This window comes from Drosophila subpulchrella, chromosome X (assembly GCF_014743375.2).
Source record: "Drosophila subpulchrella strain 33 F10 #4 breed RU33 chromosome X, RU_Dsub_v1.1 Primary Assembly, whole genome shotgun sequence".
In the NCBI taxonomy this organism is placed as follows: domain Eukaryota; kingdom Metazoa; phylum Arthropoda; class Insecta; order Diptera; family Drosophilidae; genus Drosophila; species Drosophila subpulchrella.
Window position 1 is genome coordinate 27,959,627 of NC_050613.1, and position 13,981 is coordinate 27,973,607.

Sequence of the window (13,981 nt, forward strand, 5' to 3'; positions counted from 1 at the left end):
GACGAAAATCAAATGTTATATTCGAATGACAGGAGCAGAAAAAAGGCAAGGCCTTCTTGATCCTTTTTATTTCTTTACAAATGGGTCATAGTTTATGTATATCTTTATTTATTAATATCACTGCACAAATACAACAACAACGTCAACAACAGCAACCCACATACACACACGCACATACAAGACCTAGCGAATTCTTTAGATCCAGCAACTGCTGCTCAATGCCTGCTTTGGCAGCAGGTTAAGCAACTGCTGCTCAATCCCTGCTTTGGCAACAGGTTAAGCAACTGCTGCTCAATCCCTTCCCTGGCAGCAGAAGAAGAGGAAGTTCCAGAGCAGCGAGGTGGCGCCGTAAAGAGCGCCGGCGAGTCCCACGGTGGCCTGGAAGGAGTACCGCTCCACCACCCAGTGGGCCAGGGCGCCCCACAAGAGTACGAGCAGGCCGTTGGTGAAGTGCACCGGTCGCCGGATGGCCGTCCAGTTGGCCCGCGTCATGCCCATCTGGAAGACGAGCTCCTGCAGGAAGGCGGTCACCACCTGGCCAAAGCCGAGCAGCACCGCGGACACGCTGAGCAGCAGCTTCGAGGTGGAGAAGCTGATGACTGGGTGGGGTTGGGTAACGAAGGTTATTATGGGCAGGTACAGGTACACAGGAGCAGGACTTACAGATCAGGGCCAGGCACTTGCAGAGGCTGCCTAGCGTGTGCCACTGGATCTTGCGCTTGTACAGGCTCGTCCCGAAGCGCGGCGTCATCAGGGAGAAGCACATCCAGGGGAAGGCCAGCAGGGAGAAGAGGAACGGGATCTCGGCGTTCTTCAGCGCATGGTGGCTGACCGCCAGGCCCGGCAGCACCGTCAGGCACATCACGTAGCTGAAGATGTCCGCCGAGAGGAGCAGCGTGGTGGCGTACAGCTGCGGCACCAGCAGCGCCTGCTGCAGCGGCATGGCGATCTTGTCCAGCAGGTTCCACCACAAATGCGAGGTCACCGCCCGCGACATTCGGCGAATGCGGCGCTGCAAGGACCACGAAAAGATTCATTAGATAGGGTAGTAATTCTCTAATAATTAACATTCAAATCAACCTTTTCAAGGAGGGTCAAAACTGTAGCCCATTTTCATGATCGGTTTTTACAAAATTCCCATGGGCTTCAGAATGGGAACCCAAAACTGCACTCCGAAATTCCATATCTTGGGTTATTGGATTCCCATTTTCAAGTTGGATACCTCTATGAATTTGTGATTAAATTCTCTAATATTCCTTCTAAACGAGGGTCGAAATTGTAACTCATTTTCATGTTGATTTTTTTGTAACTTCACTGGATTTCAAAAGTAACCCAAAACTGAACTTCTCTAATTCATAACTTAAGTAATTGGATCCTGATTATAAATGATGAACTCGTGGCTGAATTCTCTAATAATCTAAAATCAAATCTTTCTTTTAAACGAGGGTCAAAACTGGTACCATTTTTATATTCTATTTTTCTGTAGTTTCCATGGATTTCAGAATGGGAACCCAAAACTGCTCTTTTAGATTCCATAACTCGAATTAATCGATCCCGATTTGGACGTGGGATACCTCTTCTATTTAAGAAGGATCAAAATTTTAATTCATTTTCATGTCACTGGTTCTCAAAATGGATCCCATAACTGAAGTTCTGTAATCCATAACTTGAGTTATTAGATCCCGATTTAGACGTGGAATACTTTCTTTTAGAATGGGAACCCAATACTGCAACTCTGGATTCCATAACTTGAGTTATTGGATTCCGATTTGAAAGTGGGAAACCTCTATGAGTTCGTGGTTGAATTCTCTAACAATCTGAATTAAAATCTCTTAAACTAGGGTCTTACCAGATTGGCGTAGTCGGGTGGCAGGGGCGAGGAGCTGCCGGTTCCTGGGCCAGTGCCGGTTCCCAATCCCATTCCCAAGGGAAGTTGGGGCGTCAGGGGATAAAGCCGTCCATTCGAGAGCGACTTATGCGAGGTCTGCGAGGCGGACATGGCGTAGTTGTCGATGGTCGCATTGCTCGACCGCATCATGGACACCGTCTCGTCCTCCTCGGGTATGATCTCCATGATCTCCACCCCGTTGGGATTCACGTAGGTGACGTAGGCCTCGTCGGTGGCCAGCATGTAGTTGCTGTGGGTGTCCACCACGGCGGCGGCGACGACGGCACTCGGAGTGGTGGCCGCCATGTCGGCGGTGGTGGCTGGATTCCGCCACGACAGGGTGTCCAAGCCGTCCAGTTGGTCGGCCACCAAATTGGCGGCCAGTGCCGCCCGCAGCGGTAGAGCCGCGAATCCCGTCTCCGCCTTGATCACCGATATCCGCTTTGTGGTGAAGGCGTCCTCGCGGTGCTTCGTGATGATCAGGCTCAGCGGGATGAGGTTCACCAGCAGGGCGGACATCAGCACGATCGACTGGGCAGTTCCGTAGAGCGTGCGCAGGCTGGTGAAGACGAACGAGAGGAACAGCTGGCAGAAGGCCTCGCCGCACAGGTGGATCGTCTTCCGCACGTACTTGTCCTCCCGCGGACGCACTGCCTCCAGGATCACGTGCGTCTTCCACAGGTACAGGCTGGAGCCGATGCCTGGGGGAAAGGGATTTATAGAGTATTAGTATGGGGGCTCCAAATCACTTTTGGAGCTGTCAAAAGTATGCTGTAACGAAAGTCGTCTATAAATGTTAATGAAAAACATATTTTTTCTTGCTTGGGTGCTATAGGCATAACATATTATACGATCTATAATCGATTATAATTTGCTTAGAGTTTTTAATATATTAATATTAATTAATATAATATTATTAATATTTATAGTTCCACATTTTTTAAAGGAAATTTTTTGATAATGGAATCTCTGCACTATCATACTATTCTAAACACTAAAATTCGTATACGTGATATATTGCGTATACGACAAGTAGGCTGTGCCCAAAATGCAGTAACACATATGATATATCAGCTATAAAATGTGCTTTTAAGTGCTTTCTCTTAAGTAGGCTTTGAAAACAATGACAGAGATAAACTTTACGAATTACAAGACTCTTTCGGTAGCTTCGCGCCCTTTTTCTCTTCTATAGATATTAGATATTACTCGAGATTTATACTCACCAGCAAAGCAGCCGTAGAAGACTATGGCCACCACCTGCGTGGTCGTGGTGACCACGATCCAGGCGGAGGAGAAGAGTATCCCGCTGACCATCAGCGAAACGCAGGCGATGAGCGTGGCCAGCAGGAAGACCCTCCTGTACTGGGTCGTCTCCCGCGACCTGCCGCTGTACTCTGTGTCCAGGTGCTCCATTATGGATCGGCACAGCTCTCCGGTGGCCTGGTAGACGATCGCCGGCCAGATCCTCAGCACCAGATCCTTATCGGACTCCACCACATTGCCGTACAGATAGGCGGGGGTGGCCAGGAAAGCCTACGAAGATCTCTCAAAAATAATATCATATCTTATATTATAATATATATATTAGCATTTTACGTGTATGGCAAATCCGCAGAGCATGTACTTCTGTTGGATGTGCTTCTTGACCACCCGTCGTCTTTGGATTCCGGCGGTGGCTCTGGCGGTTGGTCGACGCACTGGACCCGAGGCAGCCACGCCCACGGGCACACCAACGCCCATCGCTGAGGTTGCCATATATGTATATCGCTAATGTATATGTCAGACGATCTCTGGCTTCTGGGAATACTGGATTTTTGAAGAGAGCGCCTGGAGCTAGTTGATCCGTATCCGTAGTTCGCTGGGCACTTGGAATTTTTGTGTGCGCTCCGTCTAGCCGCTGGCATTCATCATTCCATCACCAAACCCCGAAAACCAAAACCAAAACCAAAACCAAAGCCGTTTAGATAATGAAGCGAAAACACACATATGGAGACGGAGACCACGGAGAATCGGAGAACCGGAGAGGCAGGCTGATAACATCGGGGCTCTTATCACGATATACCAGATATATATCTATACATATATATATATGCCAGAGATATCTGTGTCCACACGCTGCACAAGTGTATCTGGTGCGCAGCTGCGTATCTTTGTATCTGTGTATCCGTGAGATTAACGTCAGATATGTAAAGCGTTTTGCCTGCAATTCAGTCAGCGGCGGATTATGTTTATGGCCACCAGCCGGAGCAGGTAAATGGTATAGATGGCTGGCCAGATCCATGGACATCTGGTGGAACGGGGTCACCAAAGTTATGAACGATGGCCTTTGATTTCGCCGAAAATTTGGTATTTAAAAATTTCTTTTAACTTGACATTTCGTCAAAAAGACTGCTAATCATTGATAAAGTATAAGATATATAATATATAGTTCCTTTAGAGTGACTCACTTGGTGACCTTTAGTCAACTAATGAACCGAAAACTTTTCGTAAGCCTACAAAAAGGTAACCCAAAAAAACCTTTTTAGAAACAAAATATATTTCAAATGGTGACCCAAAACGACAGTTCTTTAGCTTATAGCAAGACCAATTGGATCCCCATTTCAAAGCGCTATATTTCTTTAAGTGTTTTTAATTTTATTAGAATAAAGTGGGCCTTGATAGAAACAATTTTATTCAAACCGTAATTTGTTTTGGAAACCCCCTCCTCCAATTAGGGATATACCAATTAATTTGAAATTTGATTTCATATTAATTACGTTATTTATTGGTAACCCTTTTTCAAGGGTGGAACTTAGTGGCTAAGTTACGGATAGGACAGTAAATAAACCATTTTCGTAACTTTTATGTATCACACATTTTGTTTTTTGGTGACCCTAAGTTATGCCTAATTCTTACAAAATGGTGACTCATGCCAAAAATAGCTAAATTAAAGATATAACGATAGCGACGAGCAATTATAAAGATAAGGTGTTTCATTAATGTTCATAAACATAGACTTAAAATCCTTGAAATTCAGTAATTATGTTATCCCTAACTAACTTTTTCATTTGTATAAAAATAAAACTTTAGTTTAAGTTTAGTTTTCTTTCTTTTCTCACTTTGGTTAAGATAAAATATTGCCTTAAGTTATTCAGAAACCCCTTGAGCTGCGCAGTAAAGTGAAGATCGAATGTCACCTGTTTCAAGTTTGGGATGCGTCACAATCTTTGTTGTGGGTCTCTGTCTCCGGAGTCCGGACCCTCTGGCAAGATTGGGTGCAAAAACAGTAGCGTGGAAAGAAAAACACCGGACAAACAGATTTATCTGACCTCCCCGTAGATTTACCCATCCGACTTATCTTTACACACTTCCGTTTCACATCCCACGCTGTACATAACTATAAATATATAGCAACTTTAGGGGTTTACAACTGTATTTTGCAACCAAAAGTGAAAAAAAAGCAGCCCTCGAGCGACGTCAGAACGGGGCAAAAACAGGCAGCGATTTTATTTGCATCATATACGAAACGTCTATCTATCAGATAGAGATACCAAAGTTGAGGAGGTGCTAGGCCCGATAAGGCGGCCCAGCATCCCGGCCAGATCGGGCTATATAATCGGGGGCTTTCTCGGCCAGCAGCTCACACAACGATCGACCGACGTTAGCCACTGGCGACGATGACAACGACCACGAGTACACTGCGAGAAACCACAAGCAACAACACAACCACCTTCACTGTGCGAAAGATGACGGGCCGACGAATCTCCAAGCTGTCCAGCATCCTGCTGCTCTGCGCCGCCCTGGTAAGTTTCAGCCGGAAGGGGAGCCAAGTTTGAGGATTAGGTCGATACCTGACCATTTGCTAACTTGCAGCTGCTGACCAAGTCCTGCGGCATTCTGGCCCTCAGCGGGGAGGCCTCCTCCAACATCCAGGATGTGGGTCAGGGCCAGGCGGAGCCCTGGAGCGACACCACCACCACCACCATTCAGCCAACTGAGGATGGCAGCGGATCCGGCTCAGGTGACTGGCAATTGACCACGGAGGCTGAAACCACTGGCTCTGGGAACGAAGAAACCACTGTTCCGGATGAGGAGACCACCGTATCCGATGAGGAGACCACAAGTTCCGATCAGGAGAGCTCCACGGGTGCCTCTGGCGATGGGGAGACCACCACTGCTGCTGCGGAAACCTCACCACCAGCTGGACAGGAGAGCTCTTCCCCGGCTCCTGACAGCTCAGCTGCCCCCGAGGAGACCTCTTCCGCTCCCGAGGAGACTTCATCCGCTCCTGCAGAGACTTCAGCCGCTCCCGAGGAGACCTCATCCGCTCCCGAGGAGACCTCACCCGCTCCCGCAGAGACTTCAGCCGCTCCCGCAGAGACTTCATCCGCTCCCGCAGAGACTTCATCCGCTCCCGAGGAACCATCCACCCTTGAACCAGGAAGCTCTAGTTCCTCCACCCCGGCAGACGCCACCATTGCACCCACCCCGCCCACTTTCAAGTGCCAGGCGCCTGGACTGTTTCCCCACATCGGTGGCGACTGCAGGCGCTACCACAATTGCCTACTGAACCCCGTGCTGCTGCAGCTCCAGGAGATCGAGCTGATCTGCCCGGAACCGACCATCTTCTCGCCCAGCTTGGGCAGATGTGTACGGGATCTGGCCGAGTGCCTGGCGGAGGACTTCCTGTGCCCCGCCGTGGGCCGCTTCGCGGGACACGATGACACCTACTACTACAACTGTGTGGCCAGCCTGCAGGGTGGCTTCCACAAGTTCATCGTGCGCTGCTCCAGTGGCCAGAGATTCGAGTCGTTGGTCGGGGGATGCTGGCGCTACGACTGGACGCTGATTGTGCCCGGCCAAGAGGCCACAGAGGTCAGCGATCTGGCGGCCATCAAGCGGGAACTGAAGCTCTACAAGGCCGAGGCCAAGCAGCAGCTGAAGGCCAAGAAGGAGCAGGAGAAGCTGGCCAAGAAGCAGCAGAAGCTGGAGGAGAAGGCCGCCAAGAAGGCGGCCAAGGAGCTGGCCAAGCAGCAGGCGAAGGCCGAGAAGGAGAAGCAGAAGCAGGAGGCCAAGGAAGAGTCCATCGAGAGCGCCGAGTCCGCGGAGTAACCAGCTCCAAGCTCCCAGCTAGTCCTCTCCAGTTAAAGATTAACCCATCCATCTATGTTGGTCCATTGCTCTAGTCTAGTAAAAAAATCTTTCCCTTTTTTTTTTGTTTTGTGCACGTGGTGTAAATAAAGATTTAAAAAGAACGGATTTTATTTTTTGGGACTATATAAAAAATGTTGTATATCATCCTATTTTATACTGATTTCTTAAACTATAAAAATATAGTGTTTTATCAAAGAAATAGTTAATCATTCCTAATAAACAGTATTTGCTTTCATGATCGGGTAAAAAAGTTAGTAGTATTAAAGGTATTTATTTTTGGAACACTATATGTAATTTAACAAACATTTAATTCCATTCTGAATTTGGAAATTAAACATAGGAAAGGCATTAATAAAAAATGGAGGTCGCTTATAACTATGGGAAGATACTATTTTTTTTTACAATATGAATATTTTTTTGAGCCCTACAATTTTTTTCAGATTATGAAAATTGAATAAAAATTTGTTGGATTTTACACAAAATTACCCTATTTTGCAGTTTTTCAATCGTAACTTGGTCAAAACGAGGCGCACAGCTGAAAGATCGACTGTTTTGAGCAGCTTACAACCTGGGCTTACGATTTCCATCACGTTTGGGGAAATCTATTTTTTGAGCAATTTTCGCATTTTTCATAAGGGGTTACATCATCTATTTTTGCGAAAATTGGTCAAAAATCAAAGTTTCCAGATTTGAATGCCAATCGATTGGAAATTTAATTACGAGCTCAACGAGGTATGGCATTCCTTATTCCGACCTTAATTCGCAAGATGATTGCCAAAATACCTTGATTTTTGGTTAAAAAATAGGTTGTAGGATTTCGGACAAAAACACCCATATTTTTGTCGGTTTTTCAATCGTAACTTGGTCAAAACGAGGCGCACAGCTGAAAGGCCGACTGTCTTGAGCAGCTAACAACCTGGGCTAAAGATTTCCATTGCTTTTGGGAAATTTTATTTTTTGAGCAATTTTCGCATTTTTCATAAGGGGTTACATCATCTATTTTTGCGAAAATTGGTCAAAAGGTAAAGTTTTCGGATTTAAATGCCAATCGATTGGGAATTTTATTACAAGCTCAGCGAGGTATGGCATTCCATATTCTGACTTCAATTCGAAAGATGATTGCCAAAATACCTACTTTTTTGGTTGAAAAATAGGTACATATTTTTGTCGGGTTTTCAATCGTAACTTGGTCAAAACGAGGTGCACAACTGAAAGACAGACTGTTTTTTGCAGCTCACAATCTTTTTTGGAAAAAATTGGTAAAAAATTATTAAATTATTAAATAAATAATATTGACGGCATGTGAACACGTGTGAACCTTTTTAAAGAGAAAGGTTAGTCTTGATAAGCCTTTCAATCTTTTGTTTCTATCTTAAGCCCTTAGCTTCTAGATACTATTCCAGATGACTTTATCTGTATTAAGTAAATTAATTGCTTTGTTTTTCCGGAGCTAAATAGGGAGAGAAAAGTAAATATGTTTTGTTCCAAAAACTAGGTTAGTAGAGGAAAAATTCCATTCAATGCCAGTCATTAAATATGTGTAACTACATTTAACATCTACGTATTTATATAAACTATACGTATACGAGTTTATATCGGCGGAAGTTTGGTGTTGATATGTCAATGTTTAGGAAGCTTCTTGATGTATGGAATGTGCTTGAGTGCAATAATGTTTTTATGAATGATACAAACGTACTTTAATGAAAAAAAAATATATTGGAATGATGAGAAATACATCTTTAAAATCCATCTTAACATCAAAACATATTTTGTCAGACTTAATATGGGCACTTAATGTCCTGAAATGGGAATTTCCACTACGCAGAGATACGTTTCTTCGAGGGCGTATCATATAAATTATATTGATCCCTTATCTGAAACTTAGTCACATCGCCAGACTTTTTGGCCACTATTATCGTTGGAAGGTATCGTATGGTTACCCACTCACGCACCAGGTCCGAATTTTGTCTTTATCAGCTAATCGTTGGGCAATCTGTAAGATTGTCACCGTCGCCTTCTGGGCCTTTTGCCTATAAAAGAGCCAGCTCGATTGTTCGACCAGTTAGTCCGTCGAACCAAGTACCCAAAACCGAGTCCCGAAACCGAAAACGAGGATAACCCCCCACCCAACGAAATGTTCAAGCCATCGATGCTACTGGGCCTGGCCCTCATCCTGGCTCCAGGATCCCTGATCCAGGCCAAGTCCCTGTGCCGCCAGAGCGGCTACTTTGCCTTAGTGGATAACACGGCGGACTTTTACGCCTGCCAGGCCACCGGTGTCGCCGGTGACTTCTCCCTGCGCTTCCTGCGCTGCCCTGCCGGTCTGGTCTTCAGCTCCTCGGTGGCCCACTGCGTACCGTCGATCGCCGCGTTCGAGGCTCGCGAGGATAGCAACATCGAGAACCCCACCATTCCACCCAGCGTGGATGAGAGTACCACGATCGCCACAACAGCCGCTAGTGATGCTCCGTCAACCACTGTGAAGCCAGCGACAGAGGCTACGGAAGCCACTGAGAAACCAGCCACCGTAGCTGCGGAAACCACAACCGTATCCGACGAGCTTACAACCGACGAGCCGGCAACTAAGGTGCCGGTAACTGATGAGCCGGTAACGGATGAGCCGGTAACCGATGAGCCTGTTACCGATAAGCCCGCTACCGATGAGCCTGTAACCGATGAGCCTGTAACCGATGAGCCTGTTACCGATAAGCCCGCTACCGATGAGCCGGTAACCGATGAGCCGGTAACCGATGAGCCCGTAACCGATGAAACCGTAACCGATGAGCCCGTGACCGATAAGCCGGCCACCGATGAGCCCGTAACCGATGAGCCCATTACCAAAACCACCGATGCCGGCGATGTGACGAAGACCACCAGCAGTGATGTCTCGTCGACCACTGCCGAGGACAATGTGTGCGCCACCACCGGATTCTTCCCGACGGACGGAAGCTGCACGGACTTCGTCATCTGCAGCTACGGCAACGGCACCGAGCTGAAGCCCTATGTCCGCAAGTGTCCCAATGAGATGCAGTTCGATCCCCTCGGGTGCATCTGCTCCAAGGACTACGACTGCACCAAGGCCTAAAAGGAGGTAGAAGGACGCCTTTCGAGGATTGGGTGGCTGAAAACGATGGGTAGCAATAAAATCAGCCATTTAACCAAGCTGTAGTTTTTATTTACTTTATAGCTGATTTTTTTTTTGTTTTTCGAATGTTAATTTTTTTTTTGTAAAGTGAATAAATTCTAGTTTAATTATTATTAATTTATTGGCAATCATATCTAGCATCTTGATGGGTTGTCAAGTGATTCCCTATGACGGCAATTTCAATTTCAATTCCATTCGCATTATCCGTCAAGGCGATAAGAAGGAAATCCATTAGGGTGCTCTATCTTATCGAATGTCATTATGGAATCGCTTGGTCAGTTCTCGAGTGACAAATTAGCCGCGCAAAGCTGTCGCCAAATTAATTTCCTGATCATAAATTGGACTACTGAACTGGAAATCAAAACAAGAAATATAACTTATATTAAAGATGATTTCTATGAAATATTCTTTTAAATCTTTTTCTTGATTATCATCCATTGAACCTTGTCATGTTATCTAATCTTCTTGAAAGATATTTCCTACTTTCGTTCATCTCCTACTGAAGCATCTTTTTTTTGGCTGGCGCTTAGCTATTTACAGCAGGGTCTTTACGTTAAGTTCCTGGAAATGCTTTTATCTTTTCTGAAATTAAGTTATTAAGTTATTTTAATAATTCATTGTATTATTCTACAGACCAGTACAAAATGAACAATATTTATTAAATGCCCTTAACGATTCCTGGAATATTATCCTATCTTCGTTTCAGTGATTGATCTTAACCTCTATCAAAGTAATAAGTCACCCATTGTTGGAATTTAATTCAAATTGTTATTGAAGTATATTATTATTATCATTGTTATTTTTTTTTATCTTTGCTTTTTTTGTTACTTAAAATTTTAAGGTCGTATGTGACGGTAAAAAATATAGTTAGAACAAAACGTAGGTAGGCCTTTTTAATCAGCAAAGATTTCCTCGAATTTTATCTTATCGTTGTCAAATGAATATAAATAATTACTAGTTATTTATTTTATGATTTGATTTATTAATGACTTTTTCGCAGTTGATACGTAAAAAACTTTAGTAAGTATTTCTAAGAAATATGGCTATTGTAATTAGGTCTCTTTATTAAATAGGTATGTATTTTCTTTGTTATTCCTCGTCTTAAAAAATCTTTGGTGATACTAATAAAATAGTTACAAGACCTTTTATGACCAAGAATACCCGGAATAGTATCGTATTTAGTCGCCTTTATATTTTGATTAATGTCCTAAAGCACATTTCATGGATGTTTTAATATTTTTTAGTTATTCTCCAAAGTAAGCTATCTTTCTTATATATATATTAGCCTTATACTGGCCGTGAAACCGGCATTCAATCACGTGCCGCTGTACTCATAGCGATAATGAATGAAAATACCCGAGTTATCTTGGTGGTTCCGTGTCTTTTGGTCAGTGGGGTTTATTCAGTGGGTGGTAAATGGATGGAAGGTGGATGGATGGCTAATAAACTTCCGCATGGTGGAGCACGGGTCAAGCTGATGACATGGCTATGGGTTAGTGGGGGATGGATGATAGTTGGGGATCTGCAATGAATGCGATAAACGGGCAGTGGGCAATGGGCAGGTAACCCGATGGATTCCCAAATGAGTGAAAGTCTCTCACCATCGGGCGCCATCGCAATGGCAATGGGGCTCGGTCCGCTGCCCGAGAAGTTGCATAAAGCCGCGGAAAGACTCGACTCTCGGAGCATCGGCGACACCGCTTGGTTGGACAATTGCGCATGCGCGTAGCTCGTTAAAATGCCTTATTTTTTTTTTCCATCGGCGGCGACAATTAAAGCAGGCCAAAAACTCTTGCCAAAATCCGCCGCTCTGCGGCAGTGGCAAGTAGTCCGGGCACGTACATCCTCATAAAAACCTGGATACGTGCATAGTGCCATTTGGCACACAAGTGTTTGCCATTTGGCCCTAAACGGTCGTAGGCAAATGGCTAGTAAACTCACTTCGCGAACAGGCAAAGAAAATTCAGCTTCTGAAAAGAATAAGCCCTGTAATTTAAAACAAGATACAAAATCTTTTTCAAGACTCTTAGCCCTGAATCCTTTAGCACAATATTGGAAAATTTGCACCAATTTTAAAGGTTCTAAATGTTGATACATTAGGAATCAAAGCAAATGCTTAAATGCTTACTTAAAGTTAAAAAAAAAATTAGCCTAAAACTCAATATAGAAATGGTAAAAAAGAATTCATAGGAAAGTTAAGTTAAAACTCTTAAGGGTAGCATAAATGCAGGTCTTTGGTTAAATGTTTGTAAAGAAAATAATAACTTCCTTTATTTTAAGATCAATTTTAAATATAGAGTTTCTAAAGTAATTTTGTAATATCATTATCATTCTAAAATGGTATAATATATTGTAATATAAAAAGAAACATATAAATATATGATATTTAACAATTTTAAACAGTAGTTTTAATCTCGGTAAAAATGTGTAACATTCAAATAAACATCCATTCGAAGAAAATCTAGTTCTTCGAAATGGTTATAATTTTTTTTTCGGTGCATTATAATCTTTGCTGCCTCGAATCATTTGCCGCTTGCTCAATGTCTTAGATTGTTTTGCACAGTTGACTTGGGAATAATCAACTGCACATATTGACTTGCTGCACTTTTACTTTTTCGCAGTGTACGGCGATAGCAGTTTTGGGGTCACCCAATGTATCTTTGGCAAGCCAGTAAGTATCTTACCCATCCTGCATCTCGAACAGTGGATCGCTCTTGTTGACCACTTTCATTTGTGCAAACTGGGTGAACAATCGACGCACCGACGACAAACATTTGCGTGCGAACATTTCTGTTGTGTCTTACTTGGTTTTTTTTTAATTTTTGGTATATTTTTGTGCTTTTTCGTTGTGATTTGTTGGCTTTTGGGTGGGGACAGGCGTCACCCGTCTTTTGATGAATGGCCAGATACAATTGTATCTTTATTTGAGTGCTAGGCCAGACGCGTACTTGTTATGTCACTTGCACATTTACACGTTTTGTGTTTTTCTTATTTTTTTTTATTATTTCTTTTATCTCATTTTGGGCCGAGTCGCTGCCAGTCAAGATCAACATTTAAATGTTGTACAATTATGCCAGCTGAGCCCATTAAGATTATATATGTGGCATCAGCAGCAGAGGCAGCAGCTTCCTAGTAAAAGGCAAGCTTCAGTTGAGTAACTACTATGTATAAACGACGTAATCATGATTTGGAAATTAAGAAAATTGTCAACTCTTAAAATAAATGTGAGCGTTATGGGCATTACGACCAATCCATCGATCTGCTAATGTCGCAAAACTCTCCCTAATTGAGGAAATCTTCAGAAAGAAGTAGCGATGAGTCTGCAGGTGCAGAAAGGGAATTGGCACACTTATGCGAAGCATTTGAATACAAAAATTAAATTCGTATTGAATAAGGGAGTTTAAGTTTCTAGAAAGCCTTGCACCCTGACTCTTCTGTTTCAAAACGTAATTTAACCCCTGGTTTACCTAAAAAGGGTCGCCAAATAAGCCCATTATTAAACTAATTTTTCATAAGCAAACTCTTGACCACTTGTATTTTTTTTGGGGCATTATGTTTTAAGGTTTTTCACCTTTGGCATTATTTTCAAAACCTTGAACCATATTTCATATATTTATTTTAATTAAGTAAACATGCTTGAAGCTGTAAGCTAATATGCCAACGGGGATTACCTTAAAACTGTAGTTGAAATCATAAAAACATTAATGACTGGAATGGATAAACTTTAAGGTTAAACAAATCAATTATATTTCAAATAATACGAAAATGATGGAAAGAGCCTTTGAGTTTTAGCAATTTTTTGTATCTTTAAAGAT

The 13,981-nt window shown here is 43.5% G+C and overlaps 3 protein-coding genes across 3 annotated transcripts; 2 read left to right on the forward strand and 1 right to left on the reverse strand.

The window, feature by feature from the left end:
* Positions 1-124: 124 nt before the first annotated feature.
* LOC119556651 lies at positions 125-3,810 on the reverse strand. Its single transcript, XM_037868986.1, has 5 exons — positions 3,485-3,810; positions 3,112-3,421; positions 1,850-2,589; positions 664-1,012; positions 125-599 (listed from the first exon to the last, which is right to left on the reverse strand). Exons 1-5 carry the CDS (start codon positions 3,641-3,643, stop codon positions 292-294), a joined length of 1,866 nt encoding a protein of 621 aa, XP_037724914.1. The 5' UTR covers positions 3,644-3,810; the 3' UTR covers positions 125-291.
* Positions 3,811-5,500: 1,690 nt separating this feature from the next.
* LOC119557737 (flocculation protein FLO11) lies at positions 5,501-7,122 on the forward strand. The gene is made up of 2 exons (XM_037870623.1): positions 5,501-5,670; positions 5,741-7,122. Exons 1-2 carry the CDS (start codon positions 5,545-5,547, stop codon positions 6,977-6,979), a joined length of 1,365 nt encoding a protein of 454 aa, XP_037726551.1. The 5' UTR covers positions 5,501-5,544; the 3' UTR covers positions 6,980-7,122.
* A 2,033-nt stretch (positions 7,123-9,155) lies between these two features.
* On the forward strand, positions 9,156-10,106 carry LOC119555982 (salivary glue protein Sgs-3). Its single transcript, XM_037867710.1, has one exon. It carries the CDS (start codon positions 9,156-9,158, stop codon positions 10,104-10,106), a length of 951 nt encoding a protein of 316 aa, XP_037723638.1.
* Positions 10,107-13,981: the final 3,875 nt, after the last annotated feature.